General features: G+C 41.4%; 2 protein-coding genes across 3 annotated transcripts; both read left to right on the plus strand.

The window, feature by feature from the left end:
• The first annotated feature begins 903 nt into the window (after positions 1–903).
• On the plus strand, positions 904–3,836 carry LOC135587472 (E3 ubiquitin-protein ligase RZFP34-like). Of its 2 annotated transcripts, none has more exons than XM_065078951.1 (13): positions 904–1,032; positions 1,273–1,345; positions 1,440–1,527; positions 1,630–1,689; positions 2,157–2,189; positions 2,280–2,357; positions 2,510–2,553; positions 2,646–2,686; positions 2,787–2,869; positions 2,953–3,044; positions 3,127–3,196; positions 3,291–3,332; positions 3,403–3,836. In XM_065078951.1, the coding sequence occupies exons 2-13, from the start codon at positions 1,320–1,322 to the stop codon at positions 3,535–3,537; spliced, it is 792 nt and encodes a 263-aa protein (XP_064935023.1). In that variant the 5' UTR covers positions 904–1,032; positions 1,273–1,319; the 3' UTR covers positions 3,538–3,836. The 2 variants fall into 2 exon arrangements, with proteins under 2 accessions (XP_064935023.1, XP_064935024.1); XM_065078952.1 differs by lacking the exon at positions 904–1,032 and adding an exon at positions 1,046–1,157.
• A 3,587-nt stretch (positions 3,837–7,423) lies between these two features.
• LOC135587473 (probable aquaporin TIP1-1) lies at positions 7,424–8,575 on the plus strand. Its single transcript, XM_065078953.1, has 2 exons — positions 7,424–7,629; positions 7,713–8,575. Exons 1-2 carry the CDS (start codon positions 7,497–7,499, stop codon positions 8,330–8,332), a joined length of 753 nt encoding a protein of 250 aa, XP_064935025.1. The 5' UTR covers positions 7,424–7,496; the 3' UTR covers positions 8,333–8,575.
• Positions 8,576–14,833: the final 6,258 nt, after the last annotated feature.

Raw genomic sequence — 14,833 nt, forward strand, 5'->3', positions numbered from 1 at the left:
AGGAAGCTTATTCTTTGGACTCGCCGATAAGTGAACAGCGTCTTCGTGAGTACGTTGCTTTGTGATGCGTGAGAATTAGCCGAGGAGGGCGATTGGGCATACTTCGGCCGACCGGTTTAGGGGTCACGAGAACAAAGCTGTTCGCGGCCCAATCCGTAGAAGACGGATAGTTGGGCCTCACTTGGCCCACGAAGATAGGATGATGGTGGACACGATTTCTGACGAAATTGCACTGATCGTGACGCACACTTGGGTGCTGGAGATCCATCCGTCAGTCACGAGCACCTGTTGCGCACAGGCTCGTCGACTTAACGGGTCGGATCTACGTTAATAGTAGAAAAATCAAGTCGACATGCGATCATTCAGTCTCGGAAGCCGTCCAAGGCATCTATGCGAAGCAACCGCTTCGACCGACGTCATCCTCGACGGATCACAATCGGGAGTTTGGGAATAAGGTGCTGACGATGTTACTAATCTGTGGAATGTTGGTGGCCCCCGCAACTTGGGATGAGGAGGCATCTTCCATCTCTCTCTCTCTCTCTATGTCCCCACTACCCCATCACCTGCCCCTTTCAAAGCCCCTAATTTGACTTTGTTGCGCGTATATTCTAAAATAATTTTTTTAAAGATATTTAAATTAATTCGTGTATTATTGTACGTCTATTGATGTAATAAAAATTTTAGATAATTTCTAATAAAAGATAATTACCGACTCGTTTGATCCTTTTAGATATGCTTTTGGGGGTTCAATCCTTTCGTCCGAACCAGGCCATGATTGCTGCTACGGGACACGGGGTGGCGGCCGCCTTCGCTACATCCGCCTGCACGTAACCAACGTGGCTCTGCCTCCCCCGTCATTATCCTCTCGCTCCTCGAATCTCACCACGACCCACGCGCCCACCCGCCCACAGATATGTATCTTTTCTATGTAGCGTTTATATATCGTGCCACCTCCGAAATCAATGTCAACAGCTCTGTTCTCTTCCCTTTCTTAGTTCCTCCCCGATAGTATAGCTTCATTGCACCGGACTGGTAATTGTTCCCTACCTCGATTCTGTCTTTGCTTTCTTTACCTTCTCCTTTCCCCCGAAATGATCATAATAGAACCTCCCTTGCTCGTTTCTCTCTATCGTCAATTGATGGGCGTGGATTAATAGGTGACCGAAAAGAGGGAGCTGTAAACGAAATTTGCGATCTCGGATCTGTTTCGTGGGTCGAATCTCGTTTCTTCTGCTTCCGTTTCTGAGTCCTTTCTCTTTTTGTTTGTTTCAGGTTGTGACGCAAGTAAGGATAGCAATCTTTGAGCAATCGCGGAAAAGATGGAATTGGGAGCCGGGCAGTACGGGTGGGTTTCTTTCGTCCCGATCCCTCTTCTTGGTTCTGAACAGGTAATGCCAGGTTCTGATTTGTGGCTGCAATGTCATTGTTTGGTGGAACAGCTGCTCGCACTACAGGAGGAGATGCAAGATTAGGGCGCCGTGCTGCGGCGAGGTGTTTGATTGCCGGCATTGCCACAATGACGCCAAAGTGAGCCTTCTTGATTTCCTGACCGATGCTCTTTCGGGGTATTACGAGATTTTATTAGGAACGACCCAAATAAAAGTCTCAGTTTTGATGGTTTTTGTGCAGAATTTGCTTAAGGTCGACCTGCGTGATCGGCATGAGATTCCTCGCCATCAAGTACAAAAGGTTGGAACTCTAATCGGTCTGTTGATAGTTTGTTTCTGGTTATCCTCTTCTTTTTTCACCTCTTTGATATCTCATTTCCTTTCTGAAAATTTTCGTTTGTGTGATGTTACTTCGTGGATGAGAGAGGAATTGGCTTTTGTTTTCATTTCACAGATGTTTTGGTTTTTTGTGTAGATTTTATGATTCAATTCTACTCTTTGTTTAGCTTAGATGAGAATTATAATAGTTAATGCTGAAATAATTTGAATGTTGGAGATTACCTGTGATGATGAAATGTGGATATTGTTGGCTTGTGGTTGTTTGTGGATAAGGTTGATACTTTTGTAGACTCCCCACATCCTTTTATGTCCCTCTCAACTTTATTTACAATAGTTTTTCTTTTTTGTTTTCCCTAATATTCATCATTTTCTCATTGCTTAATATTCATCACTGATTGTTATTTTTCTTGGGTTTGCTGGATTTCTCAGGTTATATGCTCTCTGTGCAACACAGAGCAAGATGTGAGTTCAAAATCTGAACCACTTTAATCTCATAGTTTATTTCTCAATATAATTCTGATGTGATCAGTTACTGAATTGGAGCTCTATCAGGTCCAACAATATTGCACAGAGTGCGGGGGTTGCATGGGAAAATACTTCTGTGCTAAGTGCAAGTTCTTTGATGACAATGTAAGTCTTGGAGTCTCAGTATGGCCTTTGGGAAAATTGTAGTGCGGTCTGTGTAGGAAATAAATGTAGACAGCATATTCTCTATCTCATCTTAACTTTGCGGCAAATTTTGTCTCTCTTGCTGCTTAAGAGATTTGCCCTTTTTGTGCCAGGTCTCTAAGAAGCAGTATCACTGTGATGGATGTGGCATCTGCAGGTTAGATTTGTTGAATGATGTTTGATGTCACCTACTTTGTTTTAGTATGAGACTCGGTTTTCTTACATCTGTTCACTTGTTTAAATGTACAGAACCGGGGGTGAGGAGAATTTTTTCCACTGTGATCGATGTGGTACACTTTTTTTTTTTTCCTCTGTGGTTTGGTATTGCTGATGCCTATTTCTTGATCGAGTAAATTGAAGTTATTTTTACACCTGGGATGAATGTTTCAGGTTGTTGTTATAGTAACTCGCTGATGGATTCACATCGGTGTGTTGAAAGAGCAATGCACCACAACTGTCCAGTTTGCTTCGAGGTAGACATGTTTGATCAATCAAATAAATTTGAACTGCAATACTGATTTGTTCGTGATCTGATATCATTGTTCCATTTGGCTAGTACCTGTTTGACTCGACGAAGGATATCAGCGTTCTGCCTTGCGGTCACACGATACATTTGGAGTGTGTGAAGGAGATGAGGCAGCATTCCCAGTAAGTGATCAGAAAAGGTCATTAGCTTCAGCAAACATAGAAGCTTTCATATAATCGATTTGAATGCTCTGCTGTGCTGTAGGTACTCCTGCCCTGTCTGCTCAAGATCAGTTTGTGATATGTCCAGTGTCTGGAAGAAGCTTGACCAAGAGGTATCCTATAATTTTCTGAAAACAATTGCTGATTTATTGGCTGCTTTTAATTTTTTTTTTCATATGCTAAATTCTGTCGCTCAAACATGTTCAGGTTGCTTCCATACCAATGCCGGAAATATATCATAACAAGATGGTAAGCCCTATATTAGTGTAGCAATGATATCATTTAGGTTTATGGTTTGACAAGATTGGTTCTTAATTAGGTCCCAATACTCTGCAATGACTGTGGAAAGAAGTCTAGTGTCCGATATCATGTCCTGGCTCACAAGTGTCCAGGCTGCAGCTCTTACAATACCAGACAAACAAGAGATGGTCCGTCCACATGTGTAACAGTCTGAGGGTGTCAACTCGATGATGGTGATTCATGGTCGGAGAACATCTCAGAGATGAACTCACCTCTGCTCTGGACGATAAGGTTTGGAACAAGGGAAAGGTTGGCACCGCAGATCGGTGTACATATTCTTCTGTGTTTGTACGTCTTCCTTCAGTCATCAGATGCTGAGGAATAAAAGGTTATCTGTCGATGTATCAAGTAAGCTCTCCCGGCGACTAATTTCTATGGTGAATTAGTTTGTTGTAGCTCTTTTGCGATCAGTTCGGGGCCGTAATATAAGCTGCTTCTCTATCTTGATAGACATGATGCCTTTTGTTGTATCTGTTGCTTAGGCTGTGAGACTGTATCCGTAGTGCATTATTCCATGTGGAAGGGTGTTGTACACCATGTGCACAAGATGGTGAAACTGGCATTCCATCTCTTCCCATAATAATTTCACATGACTCACATAAAGGTTAGATTTTCTCTGGAATATATGAGTGTTCTTTATTATGTTGTGGTGCAAATTCATTTTTATACCCATTTGTCTGCGTCAAAATGTTGCCCAGTGATGAAAATGAGATTTGAACTTATGACTTTATGCTAGTACGTCAAAGTTTTTATCGATCAAGCTACCTGATACCTTCGTAATAATATATGAGCTTATAATAAATTGCTAAAGGGCCCATTATCTAACTTTTTGAGCTTTAGGGTACAAGCCGATGTTGGCAACAATCCTAGCTCTCCAATTAAAGCTTGCAAGTAATTTTGGACTCTCTCATAATGCCTTAAGCTATGACTAATGGTGATGAGATGTAAATTATTTATCATGGTCATGTGTTCCAGAAAACTTCAAATTTTTTGAGATTTATGGTAATCTAATCAAAATATTTGTCATTATTAAATTTGTTATCAATACCATTACAACCAAAAGCTTAACAGAGGAGACGTGATATAATCTATATTTACAACATTGCCCATCGAGTGTGGTGATAGGTGAGGGATATATCTCCCCTATAATACAATCTTAAAATTCACATCACTCCTCCTATTGATGGGTTTGTAGATCGAATCATAAATTTAATAAATATATAATATATGTTAGAGTAAAATATCAATTTGATTCGGACCATGTGTACAAAAAGTTTGATATGATCGTAAGAGAAACTTGAACACTCACTCAGGAGTCGAGGTGAACTCAGATGTATACTTTGCGATTGATTGAAGATCGAGATCAAATGGAATTTCTAATATGATTCTTTCGATGATCAAGAGAGTAGTTGATAAAGGTATGAATAGTTATTGACCTCGATTTCTATGATCCAATAAACTTTTTATAATGGATTAAACTTTGATTGAAATGTCACATATCAAAAACATATTAGAGCAAATATTTTCTATGTAATTATATACGTGTGATATTTATTAGAAAAAATAAGACAACGTGTGTAAGAAGTATGATATAGTTGGAAAAGAGACTTGAACATTTGTTCGGGAGTTGAGGTGGACTTAGATGTGTGTTTCGCGATTGATTTTTATGAAAATCTATGTCAGATGATTTCTTGATATTTCTTTCGACACTTAGTAGTTAACAAAGGTGTGAGTAGTCACTAATCTTGATTTTTATAATCCGATAGGCTTTTTATAGTGGGTTAAACTTTGATTGAACTGTCATGTATAAAGTATAAATTAGAGTGAATATATATTTTTAATTATATTCGTATGATATTTACTAAAAAAAGAAGGACTATTGAGACAAAAAGGACAATCACAGTTAAGATGAGTCATCTTTATGGGCAGCGGCGGAAGCAAAAGGGAAGGAGTCAAAATTCGATTACAGGCTTCATTGTTTGGGGACACGCCTGCGTTTGTATTCATTCCCAGCTTTGAAGGCCTCCGTCGTCGCGCACATAAATTGGCAACCCCATGTGGCTAAGGGACCCACAACGGGACCAGCACTGCTGACCAGTGAACGTGCCAGCCTGGTCACGTGTCCCCCAGCTCTGCCGCGGGGAGACGGATGAGACCGATGATTATTAGATCGGCGCCTGAGCCGCACATCACGTGTGCTCTTTCCTATCCAAGCAGCAAATATGACTCGTCCATCGCTGCTACTGCTGGCAGGAGAAGGACGGGAGTCCATCGATTGGCATCACCGGCTGTCATAACGCCGCGACCCGTCCGTGAAGCAGATGTTGGGACGTGACTTGCCTGCTTTGGTGAGTCCATAGACTCCCACTCGGATCTCAGCATGTGTAATCCGTCAAGACAATATTGCACGAGACTCGATTGTGAGGACAGGTCTGCCATTTAAGAATCAGTCGCTCCGACGCACACATCATGGTTGTTCCGATTACCTTTGGATATCTCGTGAATCACCATCACCTCTGTCTCCCTATCTATCTATCCATCTATCTATCTAGTGAGAGGATTAGAACCACCATGGTAAACAACTCGTCTCAGGTAGAGCGTCTGCATCCACGCACTATGGGACAGACAGGGTGGCATGTGCTTTGGCACATGTCCACGGCCATCTTCTCTGGGACAAATGATTCCTTCCATGTATAGGGCTCCCCACAAGTTAGCCATGGGAGTTGTTGTCAAGGCTGGACTTTTGTTTGCTTGCCGAATGATGAGGGCAGGTACACTTATATTTGTTGTACCATTTGCAGAGAGAGCACATTGGTTGTCTTCTAGAATTTGACTCCATCGTTTCATAAAATGGATGGTGTCAGCCACTAATCATTCACATTTGTTTGAGAGGAAATGCCATCAATTTCTGCAGCTTGATGTAAGGAGATAGATAATTGACTTGGTCGTTGATAGTGAACCGGATTATTGCTAGCCGCATGTGTTAATTATGATTAAAGTACATAAAATCCTCATAAAAAGCTAAAATACTCGGTAATCATAATCATACGTACCATTTCACTTCATGCTCGCCAAAACGTTGCATGCGAGACATACAACACGACAACAAGAGAACAAAGGTGTCGGTCTAAATAATTGAACGGTAACAAATTGACATTTGTGAGAGCACCAAAGCGATCTCAAGCTGCAAAATGAGTTCCTGAAATTAATTGCAAAGATCCCTCCCTCTATGAGACAGCCATCCTCATCCAAATGGTTCAAAGCATTAAATAGAGTGATGTCACTTCTCGTTTATCCATACTCCGTCTTTTCATATAACTTTCTTTAAATCTAAAAAAAATGATGAAAGAGTTGGTAAGGCATTTGGCGGCCACGTCACGTCGTTTATATTAATCGCCTGTGGCGTCTGTCTATTCCTTGTTTGTGCCACCATTAGAAGTGGACAGCTTACTTGAGGAAAACAAAATTTATACCCAAATAAAATTGATAGGATTATTTATTTCGAGAGAGGGTGACCCCAAAAGAAAATTTAAGTTCCACTACGGTCCACCGTTCATTTGGGGGATAAGGTTATCCCCATAGTTTAAGATCGTATGCTTAGCTCTAATCCCGTCATCGACGTCGACTCTTCCCGGAAGCGGAACACATCACCGAACAGGAAACACTCTTTCCACCCAACGTTTCGCTGCTCCGCGGGTGAAAGCACCGGCACGCGGAACAGCTGATCCCCGAGACGGAGGGAACCAGTCACATCAGTGCGCGTGTGGTCCTTTCCTAATCCACGTTGGACGGCTCCGGTGTCCGGACCGACCCGACACGTGGCGCTAGCGTAGCTCCGCGGCGGACGAATCTGAGCTGTACTGAATACAAAACTGGGGTGGACCGGATCACGTGGATCTTATCCATTGCGCCTCTCGAAAGAGGAATGAATTAATATAATATTGTCATGAATGGTTTTGGTTGGGCATGTGCTTACCGGCTACCGGCTATCCCGGTCATCGTTGTCGCTTCTTGGCAGTATATATAGGGCGGGAAGCTTTCATCCTTCTCCACACCATAATCGAAGCGGAACAAGTGCTCCTTTGAGAGGGTTCAGACAGCAGAGGAGTAACGATGCCGTTCTCTCAGATCGCCATTGGACGTCCGGAGGAGGCAACTCACCCGAGTGCACTCAAGGCCGCGCTCGCTGAGTTTATATGCACCCTCATCTTCGTCTTCGCCGGCCAAGGCTCCGGCATGGCCTACAGTACGTTCTTCTCTTTGTGTCTTTCTGTCGCTTATCCTGCGTGGTCTTTGCCGGACCCCTGATGATCGTTCGTGTGGGTGCAGACAAGTTGACGAGCGACGGGGCGGCGACGCCCGCGGGACTGATCGCGGCGGCGCTGGCGCACGGCTTCGCCTTGTTCGTGGCGGTGTCGGTGGGGGCTAACATCTCCGGCGGGCACGTGAACCCGGCGGTGACCTTCGGAGCGTTCGTGGGCGGGAACATCACGCTGCTGCGGGGCATCCTCTACTGGATCGCGCAGCTGCTGGGCTCCACCGTGGCCTGCCTCCTGCTCCGCTTCTCCACCGGCGGGCTCGAGACCGGCACCTTCGGGCTGTCCGGGGTGAGCGCGTGGGAGGCGCTGGTGCTGGAGATCGTCATGACCTTCGGCCTCGTGTACACCGTCTACGCCACCGCCGTGGACCCCAAGAAGGGCAGCCTCGGCACCATCGCCCCCATCGCCATCGGCTTCATCGTGGGCGCCAACATCCTCGTGGGCGGGCCCTTCAGCGGCGCCTCCATGAACCCCGCCGTGTCCTTCGGCCCGGCCCTCGTCAGCTGGTCCTGGACCCACCAGTGGATCTACTGGCTCGGTCCACTCATCGGCGGCGGCCTCGCCGGGATCGTCTACGAGTTCTTCTTCATCAGCCACTCCCACGAGCAGCTCCCCACCACCGACTACTGAGGCGGCTGTCGAAGTCGTCGGCGCTCCTACGTACTTGTTTCGAAAAGTCCGTGCACTTTGCTTCCTTCGATCATGCACCTTGTTGTTTATCCTTATTTCTCTCTGCTCCTGTTCCTTGATTCAAGTCCTCGATCCATCTCTGACTCCATCTCCATACATCCAAGATCACGAGATGGTGGTGTCCTCCTTCGTGTGTAATCTCTGGTCGATCATGATCGTGATGGTGGTCAGTGTTTCTTCTGATTTCTCGCGGTGATGGAGTCCAACTTTATGCGTAAATGTGGCCAAGACAAAGATACCTCAGAAATCGACTTGATGGAACTGACAAACGTGTAGAATTAGCGAGAGAAATTAGCCTCATCAATGAACGCGATCAGAAAAAATCATACGATGAACAAACAAGTCATATTTACTAGAGAACAAAAAAATATTTAGCTACTATAAAACCAGAAGACGAAGACTTTGTGTTGACAAAAACACATTTATGACCGACCAAACACGGAACTGTGTATGTATATTGCAACTCTTTTCGTTTATATGTTAATTTGTGTCGATTTATCCAATTTCTTGGATGTAACCTTACTTCAAGTAGTTCAGACACCGACATGCTGCATAATTGGACGTAATCACTCAATTCTTATATAAATACGTTGCTATTATCACTTTATAGAGAGGCACACAAGGCAAGAGAAGCGTTGGCGCTGGCGCTGGCTTATCCCCTCCACGACTTCAACGTTGCATCATTGTCTGTGGGTGTCCTTGTTCCGCGACTTTACTTAATGTCAAGCCGAGCTGTCCCAACAGCCCTTTCGTGCTCATCATTGACTCAATGAATTGTCTTCACCCTCTCGTCCTCGCCTCCTCTCTCCAATAGGCCGCATATCTTCGGGTCTAGTCATGCCGGTCTTCGTATTATTAGGTTTATGGGGTCTCGGAGGACAGCGGTGAGCTTATGGAATGAGCACCGAATCGCTTTCTTCTTCGTGCTGTGGGGCTGACGTGAAAGGCGGTCGGGTCACTCCCTCAGGTCTTGTCTCTTTCAAAGCCAGGGGGGTCTGCTTTCTTTTCCTGGCTTTGAAGTCCCACGTGAATCCATGGACATGCTTAGCCAGCCATCAGATTAAAAAAAATGATAGACTCACGAAATCGAGGTCATGCCACATAATATTCTTTCTAGTTAAATATCAAAAATATATTTTTGTTCATATAGTAAAATATCCATTCTAATTAAATCCATTATAAATATTTTATTAAGCCACGAGATCAATTAATATTTATTTAAAATTTTTATTTTTTTATTATAAAATTAACTTGAGTATTAGAGGAACCACGTTGGATAACTCACATGACTTTGATATTTATGTAAGTTGACTATCAAGTAATATTTTGACCACATCATTGAGATCACCGTCAAGGAATTTTTAACACATTTGGGCTTAAATGAAACCGGATTGATCATGATATTGTTGACATCTCTGACATCATTTAAGCGCTAAATAAGAGCTCGTGTCACAAGAACATCATCCCATCGATTTGCTCAATAAGTGCTCTAGCGACGACACTCCTCCCTGACCCACAATACTTTGATGCATCTTTCATAAGCAAAAGCATCACAATGTTTGATGTGTCCTTTGTGGACACAAACATCTTCGACACACGATGCATCTTTTGTAAACAAAAACATTCAAAACATTTGATGCGTCATTCATGAATATCATTGTCCCAACGCTCAATACTTCTTTTATGGACATAAGAATCTTCCACGTGTAATGCATTTTTCATGAACAAAAACATCCAAAGTGTCTGATATGTTCTTTGAAAATGAAAACATGTCAACATCCAATGTGTTCTTTGTGGATATAAGTATCTTCGACACATGATCTATCCTTTACGAACAAAAGCATCCAAAACATTTGATGCCTCTTTCATGGACAAAAGTATTTGATGCATCACTCACAAATAAAAGTATGCTAATATCTAAGTATCCTTCACGGGCATAAGCATCTCTAACTCATGATGCATCTTTTGATGATGAAAGTATATTGACTTCCAACATGTCATTTATAAACATCAGTGTCTCCAATGTATGATGAGTCATTTGCAAACAAAAGCATTCTAAACGTCTAAAGCATCCAATACATCCTTTGTGAACATAAGTGTATCTAACATGTGATGCATCTGAAGTGTCTATTGTGTCCCTCGCAGATAATCCTTAACAAACAAGAGATCTAAAAAATCTTTCACATATAGTAGTAGCTTGACCATTCAAGAAAGTGGCACCTTCCCAACGGTATGCCATATCGATCAAGACCCAACCTTCTCTCGAAGTGGACATCTATGTGACACAATACTAAATTAGTTGAGACCTAACCTCTATCGCCCGAAATAAGCATGAGCATCTCGGCAACACCATGCCAAATTGACTGAACCAATCTTTGTCACTCGATATGGGCACTTCGACAGCCTTGTAGTAAATGAACTCGATGGAGTCAACAAGATGCATCAAAACTTCGACATGCTCCGGACAGACAACAACACGCATAAAAAAGATGCAGGTGTGATTTGGAATGATAATGCCGATAAAGAGCATCAGCATCTCAACATTGCAATACAACCACAAGAGCTTACGAGTCATGGTATTCCAGATCTCGATGAGATACAACACGACAACATCATCAAAGACCATCTGCATCAATTGAGCTTTAGAAAGTGAAGCACTATGTGCTTATGTCTGACCCACATCATCAACTACTTATACGCAAGCCACGTGTTGGGCTCGCATCACCAACTAGCCATTCACAAAGGTGTTGGGGACTCGGGGTGTTTGACCCATATCGTAGGTAGAGAGATGCCTAATCCACATAACCTGCCATCCATCGATGAGAGACAAAGCATGGCCAAGGAGTACTCCACAAGCTTGCAATTGCAACGTTTCATGCCTCAACTTGTTCCACCACTTAGACATGGGCATCTTGACACCCTACAATAGATCGATGATGGGTTTCCATCGTCCAACATGGGCTAGATCGGGCAACGACGGAGTCTCGTTGCTCGACGAGGATTTCTTGGCATCTTCACCTCAAATTAAGCGATAATGTATTTTTTTAAAGTATAAAAACTATAATCATGTTATTATTATGTAAAAAAAGTTAATATCATAATAAAAATCAAATAACAATAGATCGAGATTAGGTTTACATATCATTCAAAAAATATTTACATGATATGCAAATGTATCATCATCGGATTCAAAAATTATAACGATACCGATCTATAAAAAGAACTAGACTTACCATCTTTCTACTTTTTATCATTCACAAAACTACTATAAACAATATAATAAGGATTGATGGAGATTGAGAATAAATCTCGTTTTGTATATAATCCATGAGAGGTCATGTCTATCGATATATAAGAGCAAAGGGGTCTAGAATAAAGAAGTATGAGAATCTCTCCCATCAATTTAATCTCCTAAGGAATCTTACCATGGACTTTCTTTTTATTATTTAATAACCATAATCAAAATCTAATCAGGTTTATGATACATCTTACTTAATTAAATAGGACCTCATAATCTAACATTCTTCAACTTAGCATATTAATTGGTAGGATATAAAAGAAATTTAAAATTAAAATAAATAAAATAAGTTTATTTTAAAAATAATTTTACTTAATCAGATTTTAAAAATTTTAAAAAATATATTATACATGGCTATTAATTTTAAAATAAGTCAATAAGTTTAATATACACAATAATGCTTCATTAAATCCAACTAACTATACAAAGTCCCTTTTATGTCATTAATGTCATCGTCCCTTATCATAACATTCATAATTTTTTCTAATATAGTCTATAATGGCCCATATAATTTATATTGTTAAGATAATATTGTCATTACATTCAACTATAATATAAATATAAATATAAACAGGATAGTAAAAATAAATAACTTTAATTTAAAAATAAAATATTAATAATAATATTCATTTAAATATGTATCGTCATATAATTTATAACTTATTCATAAGCTTTATTCTAAGAATTGTTGGGATCAAAAGCACTAAGAGGGGGGGGTGGGGTGGGGGGTGAATTAGTGCAGCGAAAAACTTTTTTCGGTTAAAAAGACTTTCGTATGAAAATCATTTCGGAAAGAACTTTAACTTGAGAGCAAACAGAAGTATAGATGATGTAAAGCAACAGAGGCTGTTTGTAGTTAAGATAAAGAGCAGAATGTAAATGCAAACCGAGATTTAGAGTGGTTCGATCAATCTTGACCTACATCCACTTTTGGCTTCCTCCTCCGACGAGATCACCGACGTCCACTAAAGGCCTTCCTTCAATAGGCGAAGGCCAACCACCCTTTTACAGCTTTACTCCTTTTAACGGGCTTAGGAGATAACCCTTACAGATTTTCACTCATCTCTTGAATGATCAAACCTTAGAAGGAAAGAGGGAGAAGAACTTATAGCCTTTTACAAAACTTTCAAGCTCTCAAATTCTCAGAATAAATGCAAGCTTTCGGTGCCCTTTCATGTAGGAAAGGGTGGGGTTTATATAGGCCCCAACTAGTTCGAATTTAGAGCTCAAAAATATCATCTCCCAGATTTTCGGGGTCTTAGCGGTACTACCACCAGAATTGGGTGGTACTACCGCCTGATACTGCTCGGAGACCGAGCTCAAGCGGTACCATCGCCTGATAGGGGTGGTACCATCGCCTGGCTTCGCTCGGAGACCGAGCTCAGGCGGTACCATAGCCTGACAGGGGCGGTACCACTACCTGACATTCCTAGGAGATTGAGCTCCTAGATGGTGCCACCGTCGGCCAAGAATTCTGGGTCCGAATGGGCTGATCCATTCGGCCCAATTTTGATCTATCAAGGGCCCAATTACCCCCTGATTAAGTTAATGAGATCACCTCCCATTCCTAACTTAATCTATATGCTAACTACGATATTTAAGATATTAATACTGCAACTTGCTCCGGTGCATCAATCGCTTATTCCGACGAACTTCCGACAAACCCTCAGCTATGCTCCGGCGGATTTCCGGTAAACTGTTGGACTTGCGACAATCCACTTAGTGAGTTCCGATGAGCTTCTCTGGAAATCTCATGGACTTCTTGGATTTGTTCCCGTAGAACCTCCGACGACCGTCTGGACTTCCGTCGAACTCTCGAACCCCCAATGTGATCATGGTCTTGACTCCGACGTAACTCCTACTATATGTCTTACTACCATCATAGTTAATCTTGCATATGTAAAACAAACTTCGATTTAGACAATTAATACTAAGCATTAATCAAGTTGTCCAGCATGTTATTGGTCCCTCGACGCTTCGTCTGATTCTTCGACTCATCGTCCTCTCCTACGGTCTATTGCCTAATCGGCCAATTGACTCTGCAACTCCGATATCCTTGGCACAATACCCGCTTTTCTTGGCCCGATGCCCGAATCCATGGCCCGAAGCCTTCTATTGATACGTCGACCAATCCACCAGCTCGACATCCAATCTTCTGACATGTTCCTCCGGCACAACATGATTTTTCCTACTTTAATTATTTTATCCTGATTGAAGCATCATGCATCACTTAAAACACAGATTAAAATATAAACATAATTATCAATTAGTTTCATCATCAAAATACGAGATTCAATAATCTTTCCCTTTTTTACGATGACAACCAATTGATGACGGAGTTAAACTTAACTCCCAGAGTTTAAACAAACTCTCCCTATCAATATGGTTTATTGATAGAAACTCTTGGATTAAAAAATCCAAGCAACATGTCATAATCAAATCATGCATGTCATCAACATACTTCTCCCCCTTTGTCATCTACAATCAAGTGTTTGTGTTATAGGTTCAACTCATTGCATGAAAAACATAATATCCATTTTTACTATCATACAAGTTTGCTATCATCAAAATACAAGCTAACAAAAAAAAAATTTCAATATTTTAAAACATACAAGCTAGCAATTTTGAGATATTCAAGAAAGCAACTCTTGCTTCTTGAAATATAAGTTTTGCTAGATGTGCAAGTTTAGCATTTTTGCTTCTTGAGATAGGTAAGATAACACTTCTTTATAGTGTTCAAGATAGGGAGTTCTACATTATGCAAGCTAGCAAATTTAAAGATATGCAAGTTGGCATATTTGCTTTTCTTTGCGATGTGCAAGATAGCATATTTTTGTATCTTCTTGAGATTTCAAGCAAGTAATTCTTGATGATGTTCAAGATAGCAATTTCTTCTCTTTTAAGAAGTGCAATTTTTGCTTTCTTCTTGAATTGTGCTAGCTAGCAAATTTTTACTTTCTAGTATATTTTGCATTTTGATATAGGCAAGATAGCACTATTGGTATACAAATTTATAGTATGCAAGCTATCAACTTTTACACATAAAAAAGTTAACAAAATTTTATAACTTTTGAGATGTGCAAGATGGACTATTTTGCCTCTTTTTGAAATGTGTAACTTGGCAAACATTGCTTCTCTTGAGA

The sequence above is a fragment of the Musa acuminata genome, chromosome BXJ1-8, assembly GCF_036884655.1.
Source record: "Musa acuminata AAA Group cultivar baxijiao chromosome BXJ1-8, Cavendish_Baxijiao_AAA, whole genome shotgun sequence".
Lineage (NCBI taxonomy): Eukaryota > Viridiplantae > Streptophyta > Magnoliopsida > Zingiberales > Musaceae > Musa > Musa acuminata.

What these genes read in the sequence shown, in the direction of transcription:
- LOC135587472 (XM_065078951.1), top strand. Translation starts at nt 1,320, where the DNA reads ATGGAATTGGGAGCCGGGCAGTACGG. An exon ending in CTCGCCATCAAGTACAAAAG is followed by an intron (nt 1,690 to 2,156) that starts GTTGGAACTCTA and finishes TGGATTTCTCAG; the next exon opens with GTTATATGCTCTCTGTGCAA. An exon ending in AAATATATCATAACAAGATG is followed by an intron (nt 3,333 to 3,402) that starts GTAAGCCCTATA and finishes GTTCTTAATTAG; the next exon opens with GTCCCAATACTCTGCAATGA.
- LOC135587473 (XM_065078953.1), top strand. Translation starts at nt 7,497, where the DNA reads ATGCCGTTCTCTCAGATCGCCATTGGACGTCCGGAGGAGGCAACTCAC. An exon ending in AGGCTCCGGCATGGCCTACA is followed by an intron (nt 7,630 to 7,712) that starts GTACGTTCTTCT and finishes GTGTGGGTGCAG; the next exon opens with ACAAGTTGACGAGCGACGGG.